This window comes from Pinus tabuliformis, chromosome 1_2 (assembly GCF_031772625.1).
Source record: "Pinus tabuliformis cultivar Carrire ecotype Pingquan chromosome 1_2, CPIR1, whole genome shotgun sequence".
In the NCBI taxonomy this organism is placed as follows: Eukaryota; Viridiplantae; Streptophyta; class Pinopsida; order Pinales; family Pinaceae; genus Pinus; species Pinus tabuliformis.
Window position 1 is genome coordinate 798,163,921 of NC_142298.1, and position 27,498 is coordinate 798,191,418.

At 36.3% G+C, this 27,498-nt stretch overlaps 1 protein-coding gene across 2 annotated transcripts in view; it reads right to left on the reverse strand.

Moving 5' to 3' along the window:
• LOC149208307 (uncharacterized) overlaps positions 1 to 27,498 on the reverse strand; it is a 435,470-nt gene that overhangs the window by 130,965 nt on the left and 277,007 nt on the right. For both annotated transcript variants that reach the window (XM_089395998.1, XM_089395997.1), the window contains exon 6: positions 26,828 to 26,986. In XM_089395998.1, the coding sequence (XP_089252124.1) occupies positions 26,828 to 26,986 (159 nt within the window). The remainder of the gene's footprint in view (positions 1 to 26,827; positions 26,987 to 27,498) is intronic.

The following is a 27,498-nucleotide window of genomic DNA, read 5'->3' on the forward strand; positions in this document are numbered from 1 at the left end:
TATAATATTGAAGCATCCATAGTTTGAATAGGGAATGATGATAATCATGTTACTAGCTTGGGTGATTAGAAGAAATGTTGTTATCCTCCTCATCCAAATTCAATTCCTACATGTAATATGTTAAACTCATAAACTTGTAACTACCATATTTTTTGAAATGGCTTCAATTTTTATTGTTTAAAAATTCTTCAAAGATGAAAACATGTATGTTAAAATATTTCTTCCAAGGAAAAAAATCATAGTGATTCATCTAACGACATATATCAATTTTTCTATAAATATTAAAATGGATGGTTATATGTTTGAAGCAACTTAGCTTTCCATATATTATTAATTATTAATATTGTTTATGTGTAACACAAGTTTTCCTTTTTAAATGGTGTTTTGCTCTAGAGAAATGGTTAGGAGAAAGCTATGTCTTCGTTCCAAGCTTGCAATTACTTCATTTGAAAAAACTACTTTTGATGTCAGTTTTGTTGAGGAAACATGGTAAAACATTAGAAGCCTTGAACAATATTGTTGTGTTGAAAAGGGCTCCATTCATATTAAATTAGTTGTAAGACATGTGATTATGACTTTTTCAATAGTGATTCTTACTATGCCTTTAGAAAAAAATCTAATTGGATTCCCAATGTTTAGGAACATACATTGTAAACTAAATTACATTTAGTTCTAGCTTAAATAACGTTGTTAAATTAAGTGTTTTGTGCAATGTTCCACCAAGGCTCCGAGACGGGGAGCCACAGGTGGGGGAAGATCCACAAGGGGGTCATGTGGGAGAACCCACAAATTTTAAGGAAATTTAGGGGGGATGGGGGAGCGTCAAGGTATATATATATAGTTCTAGCCTAAATAACGTTGGTAAATTAAGTGATATGTTCAATGTTCCACCAAGACCCCTGGATGTGGGGGTGTGGGTGGCGGGAGATGCATAGGGGGGACATGTGGGAGAAGTTGGGACGAAGGAACATCGGGGCATATATATATAATGAAAGTATAAATACATTGATCCATGCATAATTGAATTAAATATTCATACTAATGCATATGTCATTCATCCATACATGATGAGATTCATAATGAAATACATTGATCTCTATTCATCATTCTAGAATCTACATTGGTTTAAAAATTAAATTCATCATTCTAAAATTCTAAATTGATTTAAAATTTAAATTCATCATTCATCATTCTAGAATCTAATTAGTACTAAGCAAAATAGACTATAGTAGATACTGAAGTTTGAAGACTAGAATAGTAAATTGATATAACTCAAACTCAAAAATAGTAAAGAGTGATGAGTCAAAGAATCAATCTAAGGTCATCGATATCTAGAGTCAAGACTCGAAAGTTAAAACTGAAAATTAAAAATGGACAATGAGCATTGAAGGAGCATCACGGGGGAGGAGAGGCAACAGTTAACTGGTAAGTCAAATAGTGTTGCATGGTAAACCAAGTAGAGGTAAGCTTGGTAAGCCAAATAAGTAAGTTAGGGATTGCAAATTAGTTCAAGTTTTGATATTTGTTATGTATTTTCTTTTTAGCTTTTATTTATTTTTTATTTTATTTTATTTTAAATTTCAAGGGTTAATAGACAAAATTGAGGACCGACATGTCCCCCATCAAAAGGGGTGATTTTGGGCTTAGTTCTTGTCACTACTCAAACTAGCAAGACACCTAAACGGGGATCCTTGAAGGGCTACTACCAGGCTAAGGGCAACAATGGAGCGATAGCTCACTATAACCTCGGTTAAGGCTCCCTACTCTTTACGGACCGATGGGAGGAGACCCGTTATGATAAGGATCACAAAATGGATGTACCAATGATAGGGTGAGGGGTGATCTTGGAAGCATATTCACAAGAGAGGCTCAAATATGTAACTTTCTTGTCTTGGAAGACAAGATGGAAGGCTCCCAAGGAAGGGCTTGGGTAGAATTTCAAGAGTTACGTTTTGAGTGTGTGTCTTACAAAGGAGATCCCTAAGCCCTAAAATTCTTGTGGAAACTTGGGTTTCAGGTGATCTTTGAAGAATTAACCTTGATAGTGCATGGGACCACACGAGACCAAGTGGACCCGAGGTTAGGTCAAGGGGATAGGATTTAGCAACCAATGATATGCCTGACCTAATTAGGGAGGGGAAAGGGATCAAAGAATGAATTTTCAACGAAAGGCAATACAAGGATCTCAGTGAGGTTTCTAAACTAAGGGAAACCAAGGGCAAAAATTGGTCTTTAAGCTAAGGCTTGTGATATCTCAAGATCCCATCGTCAGAATCTCGTGAAATTTGGAGGTCTTCTTGAGGACACACCAACTCAATTGTGGGCCAAAAGTCGAAGTATTTGGATGGCTAGATTGTGAGATAATTGATGCCCTAGGTGACCTAAGGGATTAGACCTAGAGAAAAGGAGAGGGGAGAAGGAAAATAGGTTTAAGGTGATCACCTTATGATGCTCCAGTGCCTAATGCTTTCGGGAGATTTGGAGTCAAAAGTTATTTTGACTATGGACATTGAATTTTCTATGTCAAGGAGGCCTCAAAGACAACTTTACATAGCATTAGGGCAGCAGCAAAAGCAACTTCAAGAACTTTATACTTCTCTTTGCAAGATTGATGGCTTATCAAGATGAATTTCAATGAACAAGCATCTCTAGGAACATGCATTCAAAATACATGGCCCATACATTAAGCAGGACTATCTAGAAACTGATTTTCCACAACTTTGCATAAATGGATGTAGTAAATTAGCCCTAGTATAGCAAAATCCCAACAACAATGTATGTGACAAGAATAGAAAAGAAAATAGCATTAAATTCTACCTACATGTATTAAAGTATATCCAACCATCAAGAATTTGTCAATCAAGAAGCTCCAAGACGAGAAAATAATCCAAGCATCAAAACTCATTCCATGCTCCAAAATTTGTCCTCCAAGAAGAATAGTGAAATTCTCAAGAGATATACAAGTCCAATCCAAGTGATGATGCTAAAATGAATTTACGTCACTTGTATTTATACACTTCTAATGAGTTCTATTTAGCTAATTAGGCCTACATTAGCACCTAAAATAAAATAACGTGTAAAATAACTAATTTTTCGTGACAAGCCCACCAAACTAGCTCATAAACAAAAGAACAAGCCTCTCAAGATATCGAATGATCAATAATACATGTCGTTGGGCCTTCTAAGAAGCTTGGTGAAGTCCATAAGTGCTACAATGATGAATAGGACCCCCAAAAGTAGTGGATAAGGAGTTGGCCCCTTGTTCTCCAAATAATAAACCTCTGGTGCTCCTAATGGGTGTGATGGCACACAAGTAACCTCATGGGTCTCCAAGTAGATCGAAGATGCATGTAGAGCATCTGTAAGGGCTTAGATGATGGTGCAAGTGATGCCATATTAGCATATAAGTCCTGATTCATCTGCCAAGTGCATGGTACAGCTATGGGGTCGGTTGGCTTGGTGAATCAAGTGCATCTTCCTTGTCCAATAGGTGAATCTCGAGCAATCTCTGAACATCTTTGGGGATCCATGGAGTGTTGTCTACTGCTGTGGAGGCCCATGGCTCTCTACACACACACTACATGTGCCAATGTAGCCCTTTGGAGGGTAGGACCCTGTATAAGGAGACCAAACCCAAAATGGAGACCATTTGCAATTTTGCATAAGATCCAATGCGTCCCCTAGCCTTCCAGTACAAGAAGTCATTTAAGGAAATCGAGTTAAAGAGCTTGGACAATATGTGGGCACTTCATAATGACATGCCCTTCCATAGTGGGCTTTGTCATGTGCTGATGTCTCCAAGCTCCAAATGGGGTTAACCAAGTACCCTCTTAGGTGGTTTCTACCTTTATAGTGGAGTAGGGAATGAAAGGGGCAACCCTGGGCGACATGTTTGGGTACAAGGATAGCTAGTAAAGAGGAAGCCCACACTTGGGTATATAATGTATAGGGGGAGTAATTATGGTGCATGAGGTGCCCTAACCTTGATTTTTCCACCCTTCTTTATATGTCTTTTGTCTGTTATGATTCTTCGTTGATTAACAACTCGGGGCTCAAGGGATAAGAGCATGATGTGTAACGTATAGCAGTGGATACCCCCTTTAAGGTAGGGCGGTTCATTGCCCACCAAGGGTTGGGACAATCATGGATTCCTGAATGATAAAGGAGGTTCATCTAAGGCCTATAGGAACCAGGGTGATGGCCATGATAATGGGGTAGAGCTAATGTATTAGCTTTTGCCCATGTGCTAAATGTGTTTGTCCCGACCATCTTTTGCATTTTGTGGTACATTTTCCTATTGAATGTGGCCAATTATGCTTTTACTTTTCTTCTTTGCTGCATCAAACTCTAGGGCATCGTTCCAAGCTCGGCCCAAGGTGTGGGCAAGGGGAAGGGGAAGGCTAACCCTTTGTGGACCCATTGGAGGAATGTGGATCCAAGTGGGAGTAATGATCAATGGGTTTATAATGAGCGGTTGGGGAGTAATGTATTGGACGAGGGAGTGGGACCATGTAATCAAAATCAGGGTTTCCCATGTAGTACCACCCTAAAACCCAAAGGTCAGTAAAAGAGATCCCATGGGACTAAGATCTAAGCGCAACATGTAAAAGAAGTCTAGGGGATAGAAGCACATACCTAAACCACTCTTTCCGTTGAATCCCCCCATTAATCCATGCCCAAAAGTGTCCATGATAAGCAAACTACAATACTCAATTACCAAATGACAAGGCATACCTTTATGTTCGGGAGGCACACCTTCAAACATACGACCATGACAGAAGGGTGAGAGACCACATCGTTGGCTCAAGTGGCGGAGAAATCGCACAACAAGCTAGTTGGTCGTTGCAAGGGGTTGCCAGTTGAGAACCATCTTGGAGAAAAAAAAATTCCTAGGGATATCACCCACCAAATGGTGAGTAACAGTGCTCTTGATTAAATGTTGGTTCCACGTTGTCATACTTTATAAAATCCAAAGGAAACATCGCAATCCCTCCAATACTGAAATCCTGAAAACTATGAAGTCTGTTGAATTTTGAATGTGATATGAAATTCAATTTTCTCCATAAGAAGTCCAATGAGGTTAGAACCACTTTCAAACATCCTGAGTCATGGTAATGTTAAAAATTCTCCTTTATCTTTCATTTTTATACTTTTACTTTAAGAATTAACATTACCGTTAATTACATAGTATTAGTAGGGCCCTAGGGTTGAATATTAAGCTTCCCTACTCATAAATTATTGTTTTCAAGCAAAATTAAGGTGGGGCGCCTAGCCCTTTCTAAAGGAGGGCCCCCAGACGCACCTTTTTTGGGAAGTGGCATCCCCCACACTAGGGATGTTAGGTCCCTATAGTACTAGTGTATTCCCCCATTATTATTGTCATTGTAGCCCTTATTGTTATTTTTGTGCCCATGTTGTTGTTGTTTCGATCTTCAGACCTGAAAGCGATACCCAACAAACTACAGGTTGTCCTCTTTTTGTCACTTTTTACGAAATTCGAATCCGATGCTCAGAGACAAAGTTATGATGATTTTCCCAAAATCACCTTTTTGAGATGGAATTCGGGAGCCTGCAAAAACTCTAACTTCCTTGAATCATATGTTTGAAAATATAGTGATACAAGATCTGAAATTCGGACAAGACGTTCATCAAGATTTCGTCTCAAAAGGGTCCTTTTTTCAGCTTCCGAAGCTTCGTAGAAAAAATCTTATAGCGAAAATGCCACGAGAACCTGTTTGAAGTAGCAAAATCCTAGAATCCAAAGCTCTGATACCAAATAGTATGCAACCAGCTCACAAAAAAGATAAAAAAGATAGATCAACGACTTCAAAATTAGCCTCTTCGAGGGGGAAACCTCCCTTACATCACACAAATGAACAATTCTTGGATGATAGAAATGACAAGACTTTATTTCTATATATAGGAGTCTAAGGTGTCACAATATAATCAAAGCCGGCATAACAATAATATTGTAAGGGCACAACAATAACAATAGTGGGCTTCTATGGGGCACAATAATAACAATATGGGGAAAACATGGGCACAAAAATAACAATAAGGGCTACAATGACAAAAATAATGGGGGAATACACTAGTATTATAGGGACCTAACAAGGGAAACGTCCTACCCTGTGTCCCCTCGCATCTCCCAGAAACATTGCCGCCCCACCCACAAGTGCATGGGGTGTGTGAGGTGCGTCCACTCCACTCTGGGGGACACATCCCCGTGGAACATTGGTTATGTGTAACTACTTTGTGATTAGAGTGATGATAAGAAATCGTTGTAACTTGTTTGATCTCAATTTTAGGACGTGTTTTGTTTGATACTTCTACCAAATGAGGATTCTAACAATGTATCACCACACCCATAATATTTTTATATATATCTTTTGTTGTTTGTTAGACTTAATGATCAACATACTTAGACACTTATTTATGTTGCTCTTTTTTTTAATGTGTTTTATATTGCTTTTCCTATAAGTTGCTTTTGCACTCTCACATTGTATTAATGTTATCAAAGTTGGACTGGTCACCAAAACAATGGACCCCAAAAATGTGAATTGACCCAAAAAAAAAAAACAAGAAAAAACAAAAACAAAAAAAAACCGAACCCAAAATCGGTTGACCAAAAATACATAAAATATTCAAATCTTGAAAATATGTGTGTGTGTGTGTGTGTGTATCCAAAACATCATACACAAATATGCAAAGTTTCTCATGTATACAACAAGGAAAGGTGCATATGACCAAAATAGCATTGAGTGTAATCTGTCTATGAACCAAAAACACAGCAAGAAAAAGGCTCTATATGTGTGTGTGTATGTGTATCCAAAACATCATACACAAATATGCAAAGTTTCTCATGTATACAACAAGGAAAGGTGCATATGACCAAAATAGCATTTGAGTGTAATCTGTCTATGAACCAAAAACACAGCAAGAAAAAGGCTCTATATGGCCTTTAGAGTTCAAAAAAATTCATATATCATCAAAATTATACCTTTACTGGGATTCTCATCATCAATTTCACCCTCTAAGCATTAAAAGAAGATAGAAAAAGCTTAAAATGCCAAATCAATTATTTTTTCTTGAGTGATGGGAACATTTTTACTAGGCTCATGATAAAGGATTTCAACAATCAGTGCCACCAATATCAAGGTACATAAAGGGTTTGGTGGAAGATTGAATTTTGAATCGGATCTAAAATTCTACTTTCTCCATACAAAATCCAATGAAGTTGGAACCACTCTCAAACATCCTAAAAGAATTAATCACAATGTTAAAAGTTTAAGTAAAAGTGACATTCTCCTTTATATTTCATTTTCGGTAGTAAAATGGAGGGGGGAGAATCTCTCTAAGTAGTGTTATTAAAGCACTAGGGTTAGATATTAAGCTTGCAAATAACCAAATTTATTGTTTTTTTTAATTAGGTTTTAGTCGTCCCTAGCCACACGTGTACAAACCTGGCCAATTCAATACAAAACCACCAATTGAGTATCAAACCAATTGGTTTAGTACAAGACTCGACCAATTTCATACTTAATTGACCTAAAATGGTCCAGAGCGCCAATTTCGACCAAATTTTCCCTCAAACTAGTCAGAGCAATCAGTGCTTCCAGCTTCAACGATACAACATTGTACTCTCCAGGTGTATTTTTTATTCCCATTAACCTACTTTTATAGTCATTTGTTAGACATCAATAAGATTATCTTATCTAAACTATCAATTCCTCATTTTATAAAACTTGACCAAAATGTTATTCTCCATCTTTCAACTACTTTGATTGTTTTGCTAAAAAATTTCCATCCATAATATATATCTCGATTTTTAAAACTTTTGTTAATTAAACTTTGTTCATTGATATTCCTTTGCCTATACTTAAAAAATCAGTATTTCCATTCTCTTTGATCTTTCAACTTCGATTGAGTACGATTCAACACTACTTCCTTAAACAAATAGTTTATTAAATGTTCGTTTGATAACACTATCAAAATTTCCCCTTTTTGCAATCCAATTAGTTGAATCTTTCTCAATTCATAATTTGAACATTTCAATGATTTGGTTCAAAAATTCATTAATGATTTGATTCAACAATTAAGTATTGCTAAGTCTTCCTTCAATTGTATATATTACTCCTCAAAATAATCATGCCATGATTACAATAAGATTTCTTTTATTGTACCTTTAACACAAAGACACCACAAATAACAAATTATCCTTTTCTCCTTTGTTAAATTGCTTCTGCAACATAATTGGTAACTTCGCAAAAAGTAGACCACATGAACTCCTTTCTCATACTACCACAGGGGTTGTTACTCACCCAAATGGTATCTTGATACTAAAATATTGTTTGTTTGAGTAATGGCGACCTTGATAACCTTGAATTTTTTTTTATTTGGGTCATGTTAACCCTACAAACAACTGTGTGACTGGTTCTTCTCTACACTAGCTACGATTTGGGACCGTGTCTTTCTTTTTTTTAATTAACAAGCATGAAGCGAGCTTTCCTTTGTTTATTAATTTTTTATGGAAAATGCAACTTAATTGTTGTATGATATTTATGGTTACGTTTGCTCCTACTTTATTGTACCTCACTAGGTGACTAAGACAATGAAAAGCATGGGAGATGCAATCAAATGCAAGGGAGGATTCCCTAGTAGATCTTAGGGATCAAATGGTGCAATCAAACCAAATCAAGAGCCCCCTAGGCTTCTACTCCTATCACCACCAACAAAATCAAATAATTTGGGTTTATGATGGATTTAAATGTAATTTCCAAATTTGTGTTAGAAGGGTCTTGTTACCACCCAAGTGTGTAACCCATAGGAGATCAAGTTTCTCCCATTCTAATTAGCTTGCTAGCCAGTGGCACTATGATGATCTATAGTTAACTAGCCTCAAAGGCCCTTTATCCATTCTCTAGTTAGTACTTTATGATATTTAGCTTAATCATTAAATGAAGGTAGGTCATCCAGTGTAAGGTACATTAACCATTTTTCTAATCAAGCACTTTCATTTAATGGTTAAGGGCATTCTAGTATGGATCACAAGTTGAACTAGGTGATAGACCTCTTTTGGTTGTATTCTTGTTCCCATGTTTCACCTTGGTGGTTATCTCCTTGTCCTAGTCTAGTGTGACCTTCCATGAAGCCCTTCTTTCCACTATCGAGGAGGGGCACAAATTGGACGTATTGATCGATGTTGTAGGTCCATGAACACCTTCCATCTGTCCCTTGTATCCACATCCCATCTTTGCGTCGATTGTTATCTATCGTCACTATTGGTTCCCTGATTTCCTCCTTCTTGAGTAGGGACCTAAAAACTTTTCCATAAGAGATTGATGCAGTAGAAAGAAAAGAAAGAACATGAACCATAATGATAAAATGCAAAAAAAATGGTTGGATATAATAAAATATGCAGACAAAAGCCTAGCTTGACCTCCACTCCCCTCACTAGCCCTCACCCAATTCATGACTAATTCACGAGAAATCAAAATGAAAGGAACTTTGAATAACCCAACCATAGTGAACAATAAACCGCTTCATCTTTAAGGGGTAATTAATGCATAATGAAAGATTGTAACCCACGTTGTGCAAAAAAAAAGAAAATCATTGAGCAAAATGGCATACAAGAGGGATGGTGAAAATAGGCTAAGGAAAGGAGTGACTTAGGCACTACAATTGCCCCTTACTTTATAACACTCAAGAAAAATGGAATTAGCCAATACAAAGATTGTGGCATCGTCCATCAAGTAAACCCCCACCATGCCATTGATCGCTTGCGCCCTAAGAAACTGGAGTCGTTCCCCTAGCCCCATGTGTCCCGAATCGGGCAAATCAGACATGATTCGATGGGACACATGTCCTCCGGATTGTGTCCGATTATGTCCCATCGGGACACGTGTCACGAATTTTTTCCCTCTGCGCGGCTACAAAAGTGCGATTTGGCCCATTCTAACTTCACCAAAGTCATTCTCTCTTGTTGTGGGTTTGTTGTGGGTGTGTGAGAGCGAAGAGCAAAGGGTGTGGGAGCATTTTGGAGGCGATTCAAGCAACATGTAAGTGCATTTTCTCTCTATTCTTTTTGCATTTTTATTACAAAACATAGTTAACGATCAAACGGGAAAATTACCTAATACCCGTTTTTTTGAGGTTGCAAAAGATCACCCAATTTTGAAAATTGGTGATTCAAAATACACCTTTTTTTAGCACATTTTTGGCACTTTAAATTTTCTTATGTATCAAGTATGAACATTTTTTTTAAAACGTTAGTGATTTTCATCTTGATTTGAATAGTGTTAATGCAACATCAACACATTTATTTAAAGAGCTTATTTTTGACACTTCAAATTTTTTTATGTATCAGATATGAACATTTTTTTTTAAATGTTAGTGATTGTCAACTTGATTTTGAAAAGTGTTGATGCAGCATCAACCCTTTTTGTTTAGAGGGCTTATGTTTTACACTTTAAATTTTCTAATATATTAAGTGTGGATATTTATTTTAATGTTTGTGATTAATAATAATAATAATATATATATATATATATATATATATATATATATATATATATATATATTACAAAAAACATACAATTTAAAGAAAAAAATTGAAAATTAAGCAAAAAAAAACATCTATAACAATCTTTTTCAGCTAATAAAATAAAATACAACCACATATAATAATTAAAAAATTAAAAAAAAAAATATATATATATATATATATATATATAAATTAAAAAAAAGAGAGATTAAATTAAAAAACTAAGAAAAAAATAGTTTAAATTAAAAAATCAAAAAAATTAAAAAAAAATAGAAAAAATAAATAAATAATATTTAAATAGAAAAAAAATCAAATAAAAAAAACAATTAAAATTAAGCAAAAATATTTATAAAAAAAAAAAAATCCCGCCACCCCTGGGTGGGGTTGCCCTGCCCAAGGGCTGGCAGGCCGATTCCAAAAGGCAGGTTGCATGAAACCCCCTAGACAAGGTTGGTCACGAGCGCAGACGGGGGGGTGGCTGCGTGCAACCCGCCTCCCCGCCTACACCCGTGGCCAACCCCGCTTGTCGTTTCTTCACCCGCGACCTACCCAACCCAGCCGCCTCACTGCCCCCACTCGCGACCAACCCCGCCCAAGGGTTGGCAAGTCGATTCCAGGAATCGGCCTGCCAACCCCTGGGCAGGGTTGGTTGCTGGCGCTGGCGGGGAGGCAATAGCATGCAAACCGGCTCCCCGCCCGCACCTGCAACCAACCCAGGGTGGCGGGAATTATTATTATTATTATTATTATTATTTAATTGTTTTATTCTGATTTTTTTAATTTAATTTCTTTTTAAATTGTTTTTATTTTTATTTTTCTAAAATTATTTTTTTTAGTTCTCTTTTTTCAATTTTTTTCTGTAGTTATGCATTTTTTATTTAAAAAAAATGTTTTTTATTTTTATTTTGTTAATTTAATTATTTTTTGTTAATTTAAATTTTTTTTATTTTTTGTCTAATGTTTTATATTTATAAGTTTATTTTATTTTATTTTTTACATTTTTAAAGTTTTTTTTTGTCATTTTTTTTTATATTTGATTTTTTTGTCATGTTTTTGTCAGACCAGGAGTAACTTCAGACTTGGCAGAAAAACTGATTCATTTATTTCATTAGGTAGCTATTGTTATATACATGAATGTGACTGATCAGTTCATCTTCTTGATGACTGTTCACATTCCAAGTTCACCCAATCGCAGAGGATTAGGTGTCAACATTCCCCCCCTTAATCTGAAGGGATGTTGGTGAGTCCAAGCATCGTTCTGAATCTTTCAAGCTTTTCTCTTCCAAGCGCTTTGGTGAAGATGTCTGCAATTTGCTCATTTGTGGAACAATGACGGAGATGGATTGTTTTGGCCTCAACATGATGTCGGATCAGATGATATTTAGTATTGATGTGCTTTGTACGATCATGGAACTTTGGGTTCTTGGCCAACTTTATTGCAGAGGTGTTGTCAATCATGAGTGGAGTTGATTGTACTTGTTTTACTTGCAAATCTTCAAGAATTTTCCTGAGCCACACAATTTCTTTCGTTGCTTCAGCTACTGCCACATATTCTGCTTCTGTTGTGGAATCTGCTGGAACTGATTGTTTGCGTGATCTCCAAGACACAGCTCCTGATCCAAGACTCATAGCATATCCTGAAGTAGATACTCCAGTTTCTTTGTCTCCATCGAAGTCTGAATCAGAGTATCCAATCAAGCTGAAGTCCTCCACCTGTGTATACTTGATTCCAAGGTCTTGAGTTCCCTTCAAGTACCTTAGAACTCTTTTTGCAGCAGACCAATGTCCCTCACAAGGCTTTTGCATGAACCTGGAGAGGATTCCAACAGTAAATGAAATGTCTGGTCTAGTAGTAGTGAGGTAGATGAGACTTCCTACAAGCTGTCTATACCTTGTTGCATCCTCAAATTCCTTTCCTTCAATAGATGTGAGCTTTAAGTTTTGTTCCATTGGAGTAGAAAGAGGATTGCACTCTGTCATGCCAAATCTGTTTAACAAATCTCCAATGTATTTCTTTTGAGAAAGAAAGATGGATTTTGGATGTTGGGTTACTTCAATGCCAAGATAGTAATGAACATAGCCCAAATCAGTCATTTCAAAACTTTTTCCTAATTCTTTCTTTATGGATGCAATATAGCTTTCATTGTTCCCTGTCATTAAAAGATCATCTACATATACCACAAGATATACAACTATTTTGCCAACTTTCTTGACAAATAAAGTTGCATCATCAAGATCAAAATGATTGAAGTTGAGTTTCAGAAGATGCTCAGTTAGTTTTTCATACCAGGCTCGTGGTGCTTGTTTGAGGCCATACAAGGACTTCACAAGTTTGCATACTTTATGTTCATGTCCTTTCACAGCAAATCCTTCAGGCTGGGACATAAAAACATTCTCTTTTAGATCTCCATTCAAGAATGCAGTTTTTACATCCATTTGATGGACTTTCCAACCGTTCTGAGCAGCTAGTGCAAAGAGTGTCCGGATGGTGGCCCATTTTGTTGTGGGGTCAAAAGTTTCCTCATAATCGACCCCTTCCTTCTGTGCAAAGCCTTTTGCCACAAGCCTAGCTTTGTGCTTGTCAAGTGAACCATCAGCTTTGTATTTGTTCTTGTAGACCCACTTGCAGCCAATTGGTTTGGTTCCAAATGGACGATCAACCAGCTTCCAAGTGCCATTCTTTATGAGGGCATCATACTCCTTTTTCATCGCTTCTTTCCATTCATCATGAGAAGCAGCTTCTTTGAAGGAAGTTGGTTCAAAATCTGTAGACAAGTTCAATTCACAATCATAAGTAACATCCATATCAACAGGTGAATTAGAGTCATCTACATCACCTCCATTTTGTCGGTTTGAATTTCTGGTTCCTGTTTTTCCAATTTCATCAGGATGAACACTTTCAAGTGTCTTTGTCAGCCACTTTGGGGAACCTTTCTGAGATGGTTCAGGCTGCTCTGTTGATTGAGTTGGGACTGAATCAAGATTGAGTCTCCCAATTCTATCAATTACATCACTTAAAGCATCATCCGTTGTTGGAGTTTCATGCAGGGGAGATTGTTCTTCAGAAGAAGATTCCACATGTTGATCTAGTATAGGAATCCCCCCTTCAAGATGTGGAATCTGATTATCAAATTCTTGAAATGATTTTGTTTTTGCGAATCTATCCAAGCGATCAAGTTGCCGCTCAACAACATTGTCAGATTTGGATGATTCCAGAAAAATGACATCTCTAGATACAACAAACTTTTTATTTACTTCATCATAGAGGCGGTATGCTTTAGAGGTGTTTGAATACCCCAGGAAGATACACTTACGACTTCTAGCACCAAGTTTGTTTCTATGTACCTTTGGTATCAAAGCATAACAGGTGGAACCAAAGATCCTGAGATGTTTTACCGAAGGAACATGTCCATACCACAATTCATAAGGAGTCTTGTTTCTTATAGCATTAGATGGACATCTATTCTTTATGTATGCAGCACATAGAACAACATCAACCCAAAACATTATCTTTACATTTTTGAAGAAAAGCATGGATCGTACCATATTCAAAATTGTTCTATTCATTTTCTACTACACCATTCTGTTGGGGATTATAAGGTACAGTTGTTTGATGTTTGATCCCATGTTGGCGAAGATAGTTTTCAAATTCATTTGATGTATATTCTTTTCCATTATCAGTGCGAATAGACCCAATATGAGATTGTGCATCATTTTCAATCCATTTATGAAAATTCTTGAATGTTTGAAAAGCATCAGATTTGTTCTTCAATAAATAAACCCAACACATTCTGGTGTAATCATCAATAAATGTCATGATATATTTATTTCCATTTGCAGAAGGAATAGGCATTGGACCACATAAATCTGAATGAATGAGTTCAAGCTTCCTATGTGATCTTGAATGTGAATCATGAAAAGACTGTTTGCTATGCTTTCCTAGAATGCAAGCATCACATTGCTTATGTTTCCTAGGAATTGTAGGCAAACCAGCAACACCATTTTTCTTCAATAAGCGGAGACTGTCATAGTTTAAATGTCCAAATCTAGCATGCCATAATAAACTTGATGGAAGTGTACCTTCTTCATGATGAGAAATATATGAGAAGTGTTGTGCATGAGCAGAGGGTCCTTGCAGTTTGAGAAGCCTTTCTTCTTCTATTCCCCTCATGACAAGTGAGTGGTCAGATGCTTTTCTTACCTCAAGCTTACCATCAAACATATGAATGGAGTGACCTTGCTGACGGATGTGGACCAAGAGGACAACAAGTTTCTCTTGAGCTGTGGGAGATATAGAACATGATCCAGAAGAAAGTCTGGAAGACCAGGCAGTTTAAGCCTGATTGTGCCAAGCCCTAATGGCTTGATTTTTGACTGATCTGCAAAGTATACTGCTCCATCAACATTGTCAGTGAAATCTTCAAAAAAATCTTTCCTATGAGTCATATGACAGGTTGCTCCTGAATCAAGCAACCAATCATTTTTCGAAGAAGCAAGTGAAGCATTAAACAAATCTTCATTTACTCCAATGTTACATTGTGCCTCAATATAGTGAGCAGATTCAGGTGCTTTACCTTTGTCTGTATCATCAGTTTACCTTTCTGCTGGTTTCTTTTCTGCTCAATTTTGTCCCATTGTAGCCTGCATGTAGAAGCATCATGTGATCCATTTCGTTTGCAGCGAATGCAATGCAGATCTGCTTTTTCTGCTTGAGAATGTCTGCCCCCCTGCCTCTGAAGTATCTTCCTCTTCCTCTTCGTCCACCTCTTCCTCTTGTAGAATCTTGAGCATGATGCTTTTCTTTATGAGCAAGGCAAACAGTATCTTCAGAAGATTCAGGGACTGTCTTCTTTCCAAAGGCTTTCTCTCTTTCAGCAAACTTTTTCACAAGAGAATCAAAGGTTATATCTTTAAGATTTCCATTTGCTTGTAGAGACTCAAGATAATTGGAGTAAGTAGGATAGAGTGCCTTGAGAAAATCAATAAGAGGGATATCCAGCTCAACCTTAGTGGATTTAATATCATGCATTATAGACTTTACTTCAGATGCAAGAGCAAGAGGATCATTATTTTTGAGTTCAAGAGTGAAGAGTTTAATCATGAGCTGAACAACTTCAAGTGCAGAATGTGAGTCATAGAGTTCTTTCAGCTTTTGTAAAGCTTCAAAGGTTGTTGAATAAGATGAGATATGGCGACTTACTTCTTCATTTATAGATGATGCAATTAATGCATAGGCTTTGCTGTTCTTGTTTTCCCAAATGACGGGCTCTTTGTCTGATGTAGGCTGCACTGGGGCATTGTCTCCTTCTCTGACACACACTCATTTCCACAACTCATTGAAGATGAGGGTGTGTTTTATCATCCGGGACCATTCACGATAGTTCTCCTTGCCAGTGAGAACTATTCCTACCATAGAGATGATTGAATGCATTCTGTAAAAAAATACTTCTGCTGATAAAAAAAAACTTCCTTACGTTACAGCGTTATGCACTATATTTTCTTCAAATCCCTCTAATGTTTGATAGAAGCATCAGCGTTTCATTTAAATATTATGTACATATCACTTCAATATTACATATCACTTTAATGCTTCAACATAGCATTACCATTCAAATGATATAAAAAACTGTGCAATACTACTATTCACCTCCACGAGCAGCTTTAATGTTGTTCAACTCGTCCTCTCGTTCGGGCTTATGGTTACTGGAAAGGGGAATAGCTTTGCCTCCCCTTGATAAGACTGCTCTGGAATCTCCACAGTTTGCAATAACAAGTCAGCAGTATTTATTTGAAACAGGCATTCGATACCATTCATAAGTATCGATACAAGTCAGCAGTATTTATTTGAAACAGGCGTCGATACCATTCATAAGTATCGATACAAGTCAGCAGTATTTATTTGAAACAGGCTCCGATACACGAATTCGATATCATTCATACCAATCTTTAGCCGCATTTGATACCATTCATAAGTATCGATACAAGTCAGCAGTATTTATTTGAAACGGGCTCCGATACACGAATTCGATACCATTCATCCAATCTTTAGCCGCATTCGATACCATTCATAAGTATCGATCAGCAGTATTTATTTGAAACAGGGTTCGATGCACGAATTCAATACCATTCATCCAATCTTTAACCACATTCGATACCATTCATACCATTCAAGTGCCTCAAGGCATGTTGAATTCCAGATGAGCTGACGAGAAATACATTATACAATCTCTGGCGTAGCTTTTCAAACAAGTAACCATTCCAAAGAGCACTTCTTGATGCAAGCGATTAATCAAGGATGCTATTTTTCATTTTTCAAAAAAACTGGGTTGTTTCCAACCATCTCTCAGGCAGCCCGAAATTTCTCAACATTCTGTGCTACAGCTTGACAGCGTACCCATTGAAGAAGGTACCGACAGGGGACGTGTTCGAGGCTTGATGTGGAGCGCCTCAGGTATCTTGACTGTTCAATTTCAGATGTCAGGCCTATGCAGGTCAGAGACAAGCGTTATGGACAGAGCGCAGTGGCAGAGGCAGATTATTTCAAAACAAAAGGGAATAAAGCAGAGGCAGAGGCAGAGGTCAGGACAGAGGAGTTACAAGGAGCATAATAGCTAAAACAAGGAGCTGGCTCTGATACCATGTCAGACCAGGAGTAACTCCAAACTTGGCAGAAAAACTTATTCATTTATTTCATTAGGTAGTTATTGTTATATACATGAATGTGACTGATCAGTTCATCTTCTTGATGACTGTTCACATTCCAAATTCACCCAATCGCAGAGGATTAGGTGTCAACAACTTTTAATTTTTTTTATGTTTTGTTTCTTGTTATTATTTTTTTTTAATTTATGTTTTTCTTTATTGTTTTTATTTTTTTCTATACTTGAATTTTTTGTCTTTTGTATTATTTTTTGTGTTTTTTTTTACTGTTTTTAATTTTTTACAATATTTGAATTTTTGTTTTCTTTTGTATTATTTTTTGTGTTTTTTTTATTTTTATTTTCAATATTTAAATTTTGTTTTCTTTTGTATTATTTTTTGTGTTTTTCATTGTTTTTTCTTTTTATCAATATTAAAACTTTTGTTTTATTTTGTATTATTTGTTGTGTTGTTTTTTCAATATTTGAATTTTTGTTTTCTTTTGAATTTTTCATTTTTATTTCTTGACACAATTATTTTTTATTTTGGTTTTTATTTTTATTTTTTTTCTACAGGGTCTGTGTCGATGCTCGTCTAGCAATCCGATCCCATTGTATGGGATTTGGTAGTTGATTTTAAATTTTTTGTTATAATGAATCAATGTATCAATTTCATGGTTGGTCTTTAAGTTTTCATTACAATGGGTCGAATTCTCCTACACAGCGTGTCAATTTGATGGTTGATTTTAAAAATTTTGTTGCAACGTATCAAGTTGTCTTAGGCTAAGATTTTAAAATTGCTATATATTTAGCATTTAAAGAATAAATTACTCTTGGATGTTCATTCTTAAAGTTTTTTGTCGTAAAATTTTTCCATAATGTCATGCTTGAAATATTTTGAAAACTCGAGATTTTTTTGTAGTCATAATCTTTGTTTTAATTACATGGTTGAAAAATTGTCAAGATTTTAATGTTTTTCTAAGTCATGATATTTTATCTTTAATGTTATGGTAAAAAAAAAATACAATTTCAAGGCTTTTTAGAGTCGGACTATTTTATCTTTACAACATGGATGGAGATTGTTGGAATTATCAAGATTTGAGACATGATATTTTATTTTTAACATCATATCCGAGAATTGTTGGAATTTTACAGTTTTTCAAAGTCCGACTATTTTATCTTTAATTCCACTGCTAAAAAATGTCAAAATTGTAACCCGATTTTTTTTTTGTTATTCGAGAATCAACACTTATTTTTTCAAGGGTGTTTTTTTCAGTCGTTTTTCTCTAGCTCCAAAATTTTGTGGAGGGGCTAGAACACATGAGATCTCCAAGACCAAAAAATTGTTTGGAGAAATTCCACCCAGAGTGCATGTTATTCAAATAATTAATTATTTTTAATGGTGCTTAAGTTAAAACTTAGGAAATTAAAATAATTAAAGTGAATTCATGCAAATATAGGTGAGAAGCTTCTAAGTGACAAGAATCAAGTCTAATTTAGTCTTAGTCGTTGATTAGAGATTAGATCACGGTTGTTGATTTCTCAACAGGAAAAGTATAAAGGAAGGTTTGGGGTGAGTTGGATAACACACACAGGGAGAGCAGCACTTGAGCTAGAACGAAATTCTAGGGCGTGGTTTGCTAAGAATTTCATTGTTATCTTAGTCTTTAGATCTAATCTCTACCTTGTTCTCTTGCTCTCGTTGAATTAGTTGGATTTTCATGTTCATTGTATTTTGGACCTAATCTCTTGAATTTCTTCACCTTGTCATTGTTAGATGTAGACTTCATTATTAATTATTTGATATAAATGCTCTTGTAATCTCATTGGCTATTTGATCGAATTTTCATTTGAGTATTTCTTGTCTTGATCTCACTTGTATTTTGGATTAAATTAATCTTTTTAATTCTCTAATTTTTGTAACTATTAGATCTCATAAGCAATCTCATCTGCCATCATTTAAATAACTACTTGTGCTTTATCATATAATTCACATTTTCTCTATTGTCATTAAACACTCTTAAAAGCACATTATAAGTGAAGTGATATTCTCAGAATTAACATATCAATAATTCATTTCACATTTGAGCATCTTGGTTTCTATTGAAGCACGTGTGCCATTCCTCTAATGATCTAATTGACATTTCTTTAATTCGCTTTGTTTCACCGAGTAATTTTTATTTGCTTCATTAATCAGTGTTATAAGCTAATCTCATTATAATTTTTTGTTGAAAGTAATCTTGATCATAAGTGGATTGGTATTTCACTCTTTGAAGCTTCTTGTTCTAATTGTATCTCATTGAAACATTCTATTAAAATTTTCATATTAGATCTGCATTTGGATTTCTAAAATTTACCTCGAAGCATAAGCTTAGTTGATAGAAGTTTTAGGACAACCTTCTGTAACTTTCAATCAATTTGATAAATTTGAGTTTGGAGCAAAGGTCAAAACATGTGACCTCGTAGTTCTTTTGTGGCCAAGCCCTTGTAGGAATGAAGGCACATGGGTTGTCAAAGAGCCTAGGTAGGTATCGTTAATGACAGGCTAAGTGCCTCCTCGTCCTAGCCTTTTTGCAGTTCACCTCAATCCTTACAAAGTTTTCACCATAGATTAGGCATGTAATTAAAAATTCACCGAAACCACTTGCATCACACACTCACATAACATTGTCTAATCTTGCTTTTGTTCATTGTACAAGTTGAGTTGTGAGCATTTCATTTCTTGCAAGCATTACATTGTATTGTTCTTGTACTTGTCTTTCAGTTATTTGCTCATTGTTCATTGATATTTGTTTTGAGAATCTCTTTAAAGCACAAGGTATAAATTTAATTTACCTTGCAAGTCTTTATATCGCTCATAGCTCAATTTTGTACTTGACCTCTTGTACTAGCATTTGCTTTGCAACATTGCCTATCTTGTAACTTGAAGTATCATTTTCTTATTTGCAAGTATTATAACTTTGGTTTGAGCATTGTTTATAAGGCACCGATCTCTCATCTTTTATCTTATTGGATGCCATATTGATTTAATCGAATCTATTCCATTAATATTCATACTTGCTAAATAATATTTAAAGTCAAGTTATATTGAGTGGTAATTGCCTTGCCCTTTATCTCCTAGAACTTGCTGCTTCAACAAGTTTTCCTTTGATAATCATATTTAGGGACTACCCCCATAGCTTACCTCAGAGAGAGCTTAAACGGAGAGAGTTGGGAATGGGTGACAGCCCCTTCTCTGACCGTTGTGCCTTGAAGACTATACCTTGTGGGGTTGAGGACCTTTTCCACATTTAAATGTACATCTTAGACGACAACAGGTTACAAACCAACCCACTAGCTCTAATCATAAAACACTCAAACAAGCCCACACTTTGTGCCACTAGGCCTCCAAATTCCATGTTCAAGAGCTATAAGATGTCAAATGTGATGTAGAAGCATGTAAAAATCAAGATTTGAGGGTTGGCCCTCAAATCCACCTTAATGGCTCCCTATGATACCCAAAATCCAACTGGGCCACCACAAAGTGGTCTCTATGGGTCTCCAATTGCTCAAAGTGTCCATCTCTGCTCTAGCATTGAGGGCTTTCCCGGTGCTACTAGCCCTCCCTAGTCTCTGAAAACGAGACCTTTTTCATCTTGGGCATGAATCAATTGGGGAGAAGGTCAGTGTAGGGGCATGTTAGGTCTAGGTATGTCATCTTGAAGAATCATCAAATCCAGTGCAAAGTGGTACAATGTGGAAATCTCCTAAACGGGTTGAATTAGTCACAAATGATGATGTTGAGAATGAATGATTCTCCCCTCTATTTATATGAGGAAAATGACATCTAATTAGCCTTATAAGCACCTAAAGCAAGTTTGATGACAACATATGCTTGGGTTATAAGCCAACCCACTAGCTCTAATCATAAATGCTCAAACAAGCCCACATCGCTAGGCTTCTAGGGTTGATGGCATGCATAACATAGCCTCCATATTGTTGAAATATGTAACTAGGTTCGGTCTTCATAATGACATATGTAATCATGATTTTATGTATTTAATGAAAAGAAAAATAAATGTATTATTGTTGATTCTTGATGCATGGGTTTCATGCTCAAGGGAAATTTATTTTTAAGTCAAGCACCCATTGAGTGCTTCTAGGGCTTGTTATTTAGTCTAAAAGTCAATTGAGTCGTTGTCATATATTGAAGACCCATTTGGGTATGTTACATATTGTAAAAAAGAAATATTTGAGTCAAAATAGAGTCAAAAGACCCTACAAGACCTTGTCATGGTGCAAAGATCAAATCGGCCTAAAGATAGCAATTTGTACTCCTCACAGGCCTATAAATAAGAAGGAACTTGGCCTCATTTGGAGACTCACTCAAGCAAGTTCAATCTTCTCAAGATAGAAGCTGGAAAAGGATGAAAAAGAACGAGAAGAACTAGATTGAAGTTTTTGGGCCTCTCTCTTTCTCATGTAAGGTTTCTACATTTGTTGGGCAGAAGAATTTGCCAGGCAGTTCAAAGTTGCAGAAGAATTTGCAGGGCAGGTCGAAGTTGCAAAAGAATTTGTTGGGCAGGTCGAAGTTGCAAAAGAATTTGTTTGGTAGGTCAAAGTTCCCGAAAAATTTTCTAGGAAGGTCGAAGTTCCAGAAGAATCTGTTGGGTAAGTCAAAATTGTAGAATTTGTTGAAAGCAAGGTTTGACTTGGTCTTGGACGGTCTTGGTCAAGGGCCATAGGTCTTGGAATTCGTCAATTGAAGTTCTATACGAAGAGAAAAATTCTTGTGGGTTTTCCTCTCAGTTGGAGAGGTTTTGGCCTTGCTTCAATCGCCTTCATCCTGTGTCCTATTATCTCATTGATTTTACAGTTTAATAGTTGTTTGATTATAAACAACACTAATAATAATCAAGTGACAGAAGAAGCTAATCAAGTTAAGTAAAAATATATCACAAGCAGTTATCAAGTTAAGAAAAATCATCTACTCTAGCTTCCCCTAGATTTCTCAACACAAAGTCCATGTCCACGTGCTATAAGGTGTAAAATGTGATGTAGAAGCATGTAAAAATCAAGATTTGAGGGTTTCCCCTCAAAACCACCTCAATGGCTCCCTGTGATCCCAAAATCCAGATGGGGCACCACAAAGTGGTCTCTATGGGACTCCAATTGCTCAAAGTGTCCATCATTGCTTTAATGTTGGGGGCTTTCTAGGTGCTACTAGCCCTCGCTAGTCTCTGAAAGTGAGGCCTTTTTCATGTTGGCCTTGAATCAATTGACATCCATCAATTGGTGCTAAGGTCGGCTTGTGGGGACGCTGGATCCAGGTGTGTCATCCTAAAGAATCATCAAATCCAGTGCAAAGTGGTAGAATAAGCTGGCTGCAAGGGGGTTCCTTGGTACATGTGTGAAATGTTGTTGTTGCTAGGAGGCCCAAGAGTCTCAATGCTTCACTTGATAGTGCCAATATGCTTCTCTAATGGCTTGGGTACCTATGGAAAGGTGCCTAAGACATGGGTTGTTGAACCACCTAATAATCACAACACAGATTCTAGTGAAAGAAACCAATCATTAGGGACAAAAATCATTATTGCATCTAAGTGAACCAAGCTTGAGTGTCATGGGCTATTTAATACTTCATATAAGGATCCCCTTCCAAAATCAAGGCCTTGAACTCGCAATGGTGTTTTCTCCCTAGGTAGGAGTGGCTAAAGGACAACCCTATTAGGTGTTTCTAGCCCCTAAGGGGAAGTAACATTTCCTCAATCCACCCTTCAATTGATAGGTGTTAGTGAATAATAATGATGGTACGCAGGGGATAAGGTTTCATGGCCAAGTGCCATGATCAAAGGGACCCGTTGATGGGGGTATCCATATCTCGAATGTATAGATGTTAGGAGGGAGCAATTGTGGATGCATGAATTACCAACTCGGCTTTTGTTTCCCCCCTCTCTTGTGCGCCTATTACTTTTCTTGATTTTTCTTTGTACTACTGCTCATAGCTCAAGGGTTAGAGCTTGCTTTGAATGATATAGTAGTTGTATTACCCACTAATGATGAGTCAATTTATCACTCATCGGGGTTGGGACATGCAAGCATTCCTTTTTATGATGTGAGCAACATGTGCTCAAGAACCAAGTGATGGACATAATGAGTGACGTAGAACTCATGCTAGGCTTTTTCCCACATGCTAATTTGTATATCCCTCGCCATCTTTTTCATTTTGATATTCATTCTTTTGATTTTGCTTTGTGGCCATGATATGCTCTTTCTATTTCTTTTAGCTACATCAACCTTCTAGGGCAAAATTTCCACGCCCTACCCAGGTATGTGGATGTATGGGTGCCAAATCTCAAAGAACCAATGGTTAGTTGAACCGAAAGAATGGAGGCGAGATAAGGGCTTGTAATGCATGATGGAAAGTGTTAAGTATGGCATAGAGATAGATGGAACTAAATTATCTCAATCAAGGTTTTCTCAGTAGTGCCCAAGGAAAATTTTAGGGGCTAATTTTTTATGATTTTTCAAAAATAGATTCATCAATTTCCATTTTTTCTAAAAATAATTCGAAGAATTTTTTATGTACAAATTTATTTTACCTTAAAAATCGTCAAAATTTTATAGAGAATGCATAAAACCATTAGAAATTTGAATAATCTTACAAAAATATAAACAAACATTTTACGGTTAGCATATTAAGAACTAGTGAGATTCACCAAGGTTTCTAAACTTTAAAATAAATTTCTATCCTTAGATTTTCCCTAGTATTGCCCCTCCTATATCCATTGGGCCATTAGGGGAGATCCCAATGTACTTAGATCAAAGACTAACCCCCCATTTAAGGTGAGAGAAAAATGCGAGAACCCTAAAAGTTAAAACTCGTACTTGCCGAGTTGAGGATGGAAAATAGCCTCAAGTCGCCTAAATCACAATTAATTGGTGAGTTGCAAGTCAAACTCGTGTTGACCACGAGTCAAACTCAGTCAACACGAGTTTGACTCGCCCGGAGTTGAATCAGATCGTTTGAGGGAAGAGCAGAGTTTGACTCGTACTTGCCGAGTTGAGGGCTAAAAATCGCCTCAGTCGCCTAAATCACAATTAATTGGTGAGTGTCGCAACTCAAACTTGTGTTGACCACGAGTCAAACTTGGTCAACGCGAGTTTGAATCGCCCAGAGTTGAATTAGATCGTTTGAGGGAAGAGCAGAGTTTGACTCGTGATTAATCGCGAGTGATTGGAAATTCATGTTTCACTGGTGCAAACACAATGAAAATTACTGAAAATTTTATTCTAAATAAAAACATTGTATGCACCTATAATAAACCCTGCAATTTCAAATGTTGCACATGAGCCTAGTGATTATCACTCCAAAAATTGTTGAAACCTAACAAATAAAACATGTTCCAAGCCAAACAGACTAATTTATTTGGAAGATTTAAACGAGTATGTGAAGGCGACAACAAAGCTATCTAATGTGATCATTTAAAGAAAGATCAAAACAAGTTCCATTGCCACCTCTAATATCTCAAAATGCACTTACCATTGTTAGAACTTAGAAGACAAACATTGATATCTTAGATGATATAAGAAACAATATGTTGGCATTCATGTTCATGTAATTTCTTGGATCATATCAAGAAAAATGTATTCATAGCATAGTTTTCAAAACAAGTCGGTCTGAACTGGAAACTGGTCAAACCGGCCAGTTCATTAGCCCTAGCCATCAAACCGTTTGAAAACCTCTGTTTTCTGAGATGCGCACTGGTTTTTTGGTCTGACCGGCGATAAATTGGCCAGTATATGAAGGAACCAAATGATCTTCCCACAAACCGATTGGTTCCTTCATAAACCGGCCGATTTATTGCCGAGCAGCACCGGACACCACATAATGCAGTTTTGTGAGTTTTGATGTCGTTTTGAGTGAAATTTGGGGTTGTTTCCCTCCAAAAACAACCGGTCTAAGAAAATCATGCCTCCCCTCTCATTTGTCTTACACATATCAACCCTATCATGTTAAATTCTTAAAGCAATCAATCAATTTTACTTAAATTTTTAACATTACCATGAAATGACTCAAGATGTTTGAGAGTGGTTTTGACCTCGTTGGATTTCATATGGAGAAACTAGAATTCTAGAGTTCGCTCAAAATTCAGCAAACTTAATGGTTTCCGGGATTTCATGGTTTGGGGGTTTCCAATGTTTCCATTTGATTCTATCATGCATGAGGGTATGAGATTGGCGTTTGATCAAGAGCATGAAGCCCTTTAAAAGCCTTGATGTTGGTGGCATTGATTTTTGAACTTTGTTGGTGTTGGTGGTATTGATTGTTGAACTCCTCTACCATGGCCTTAACAAGAATGTATCGTACTCAAAGGAAAATAATTGGTTAGGGATGCCAAGCTTTTTCTACCACATTATAAGGTTGAGGAGATTAACACTTCTCTCAAACCAAAATCACTAGTTAGGCATTTTAAACTTTTTCAATTTCTATCATATTATAAGGTTGAGCAATCCAAGTGTGAATACTTTGAGCGAGATGATGTTTATGTATCTCTTGCTGATGATCCCATTTTTAGTAGCACTGAATCAATGATGAGTTTCATGAGTGATCATGTTAATCAATGATTTGTAGTTTTGATGTCTATTTTTGCTGCTACTACTACCACTACTGCTAAGGTTGCAGAGGAGTTTTAGGAGTCATAAAACACTCAGCCAGATTATTTATGTAGCTCATGTTTATGATCCTCTGTCTAGTAGCGGTGATGAGTTTGATCATGATGAGGAGTGATCACGCTGATCACTGAGATGTAGACTTGTAGCAGGCCAGTGACCCCATAGCTTATAGCATTGTTTTTGGACTGTAGAGGCCATTTAGAGCCTCATTGATTATGTAGTATGTTGCTAATATGTATTGCATTTGGTGCCAATTTGATATATTCAACTTTACCTGATATATAGATGAACAAATTTTGCATATTTTATCTCTATTGGTTTGGAATCATGGCTTTAAATCTTAAAAATAATTTTTTTCATTAAAAACTAATTATTTCATTTCATTTATTAAAGACCAGTTCATTGAAATCTGACCAGTCTCGATTTGACCAGTTCCGGTTTGATAGGTGGACCAGTCCGTCACCAGTTCCAGTTTTTAAAACTATGATTCATAGATGGTTTTCCATAATTTGATGAAATTCACAAGTCTCTTCAGACCTCGTAGTCCTCATATGTTACTGTATAGTTGATGGTCATTTGTTTCTGGATACAAATTTTACAACATAACTATTATTCGTAGTCATTATATACAAGATAAGATTGACCAGCAGTTTACCAGTCAAGCTAGCGTTGACACATGTCAGTAAAATATATCGATTACTATGAATATTTATCAACATTTGAGTAATGAAAACCATTTTATTAAAATCAATATCTGTGCGTGAGTTTTCTGTGAGAACTTTGTTAACGAACGTGCTAGAGAAATACATTTAAATTACTAGAGGTATTCCTTTATTTTTTATGCTGACTTGTACAAGCTCGATAATATTTACGTAAGTTTTGCTAGTCTAATACAAGCAGACACATTCTTTAAAAGTTTCAGTGAATCACGAAGTATTTGTTTCTGAATGTAAGGATCCATAATCATGTTGAGGCAACCAAACAAACATACCTCATATGAGCCATATCCGTAAAGAAGTAGAGGATCTGTGCCATCTAGTTTTACCATATCTTTTCTATAAACGATGGAAATTGGCACTTGTGTTCCATCAGAAGCTACAGCCCATTTTCGAAGAACTTCATATTTCTCCTTGTCAAAACCTCCCAAAACCTGCAGAATGTGTCAAATAAATGATCAATCAAATAGAAAGACAGAAAGAGAAATTATAATCCTCTAGATTTGTTGAGCTCAATGCATAATGTTGGAAACTTTGGAAAATTTCCTACTTTATTGTGTCGAGCATTTCAGAATATATTCCTGAAATGTAAGAACAGTTTTCTTACATAAGGATGTGAAGAATAGACAAATTCATGTTTGCACATATGTGATCTGTGTAAAGTTGTAGCATCAATGGTATGAAGCATCTTCATAATGTAACATCATTTCGTATGAAGGAAACTAAGGCTACAACTATGAGGATGCTTATTTTCTAAAATATACAGAAACAGAAGCCTAACAAGAACAAAACAACATTTTCTAAAAAATAATGTTTTTGTTACACGTTCACATACAGGTACTTGGGAAATACTCCCAAAACAGTACAAAAAATTAAAAAAGCACTACCACTTGAATACGTCTTTATACAATCTTTCCACAAACACCATCAAAATTAGAAGTGACCA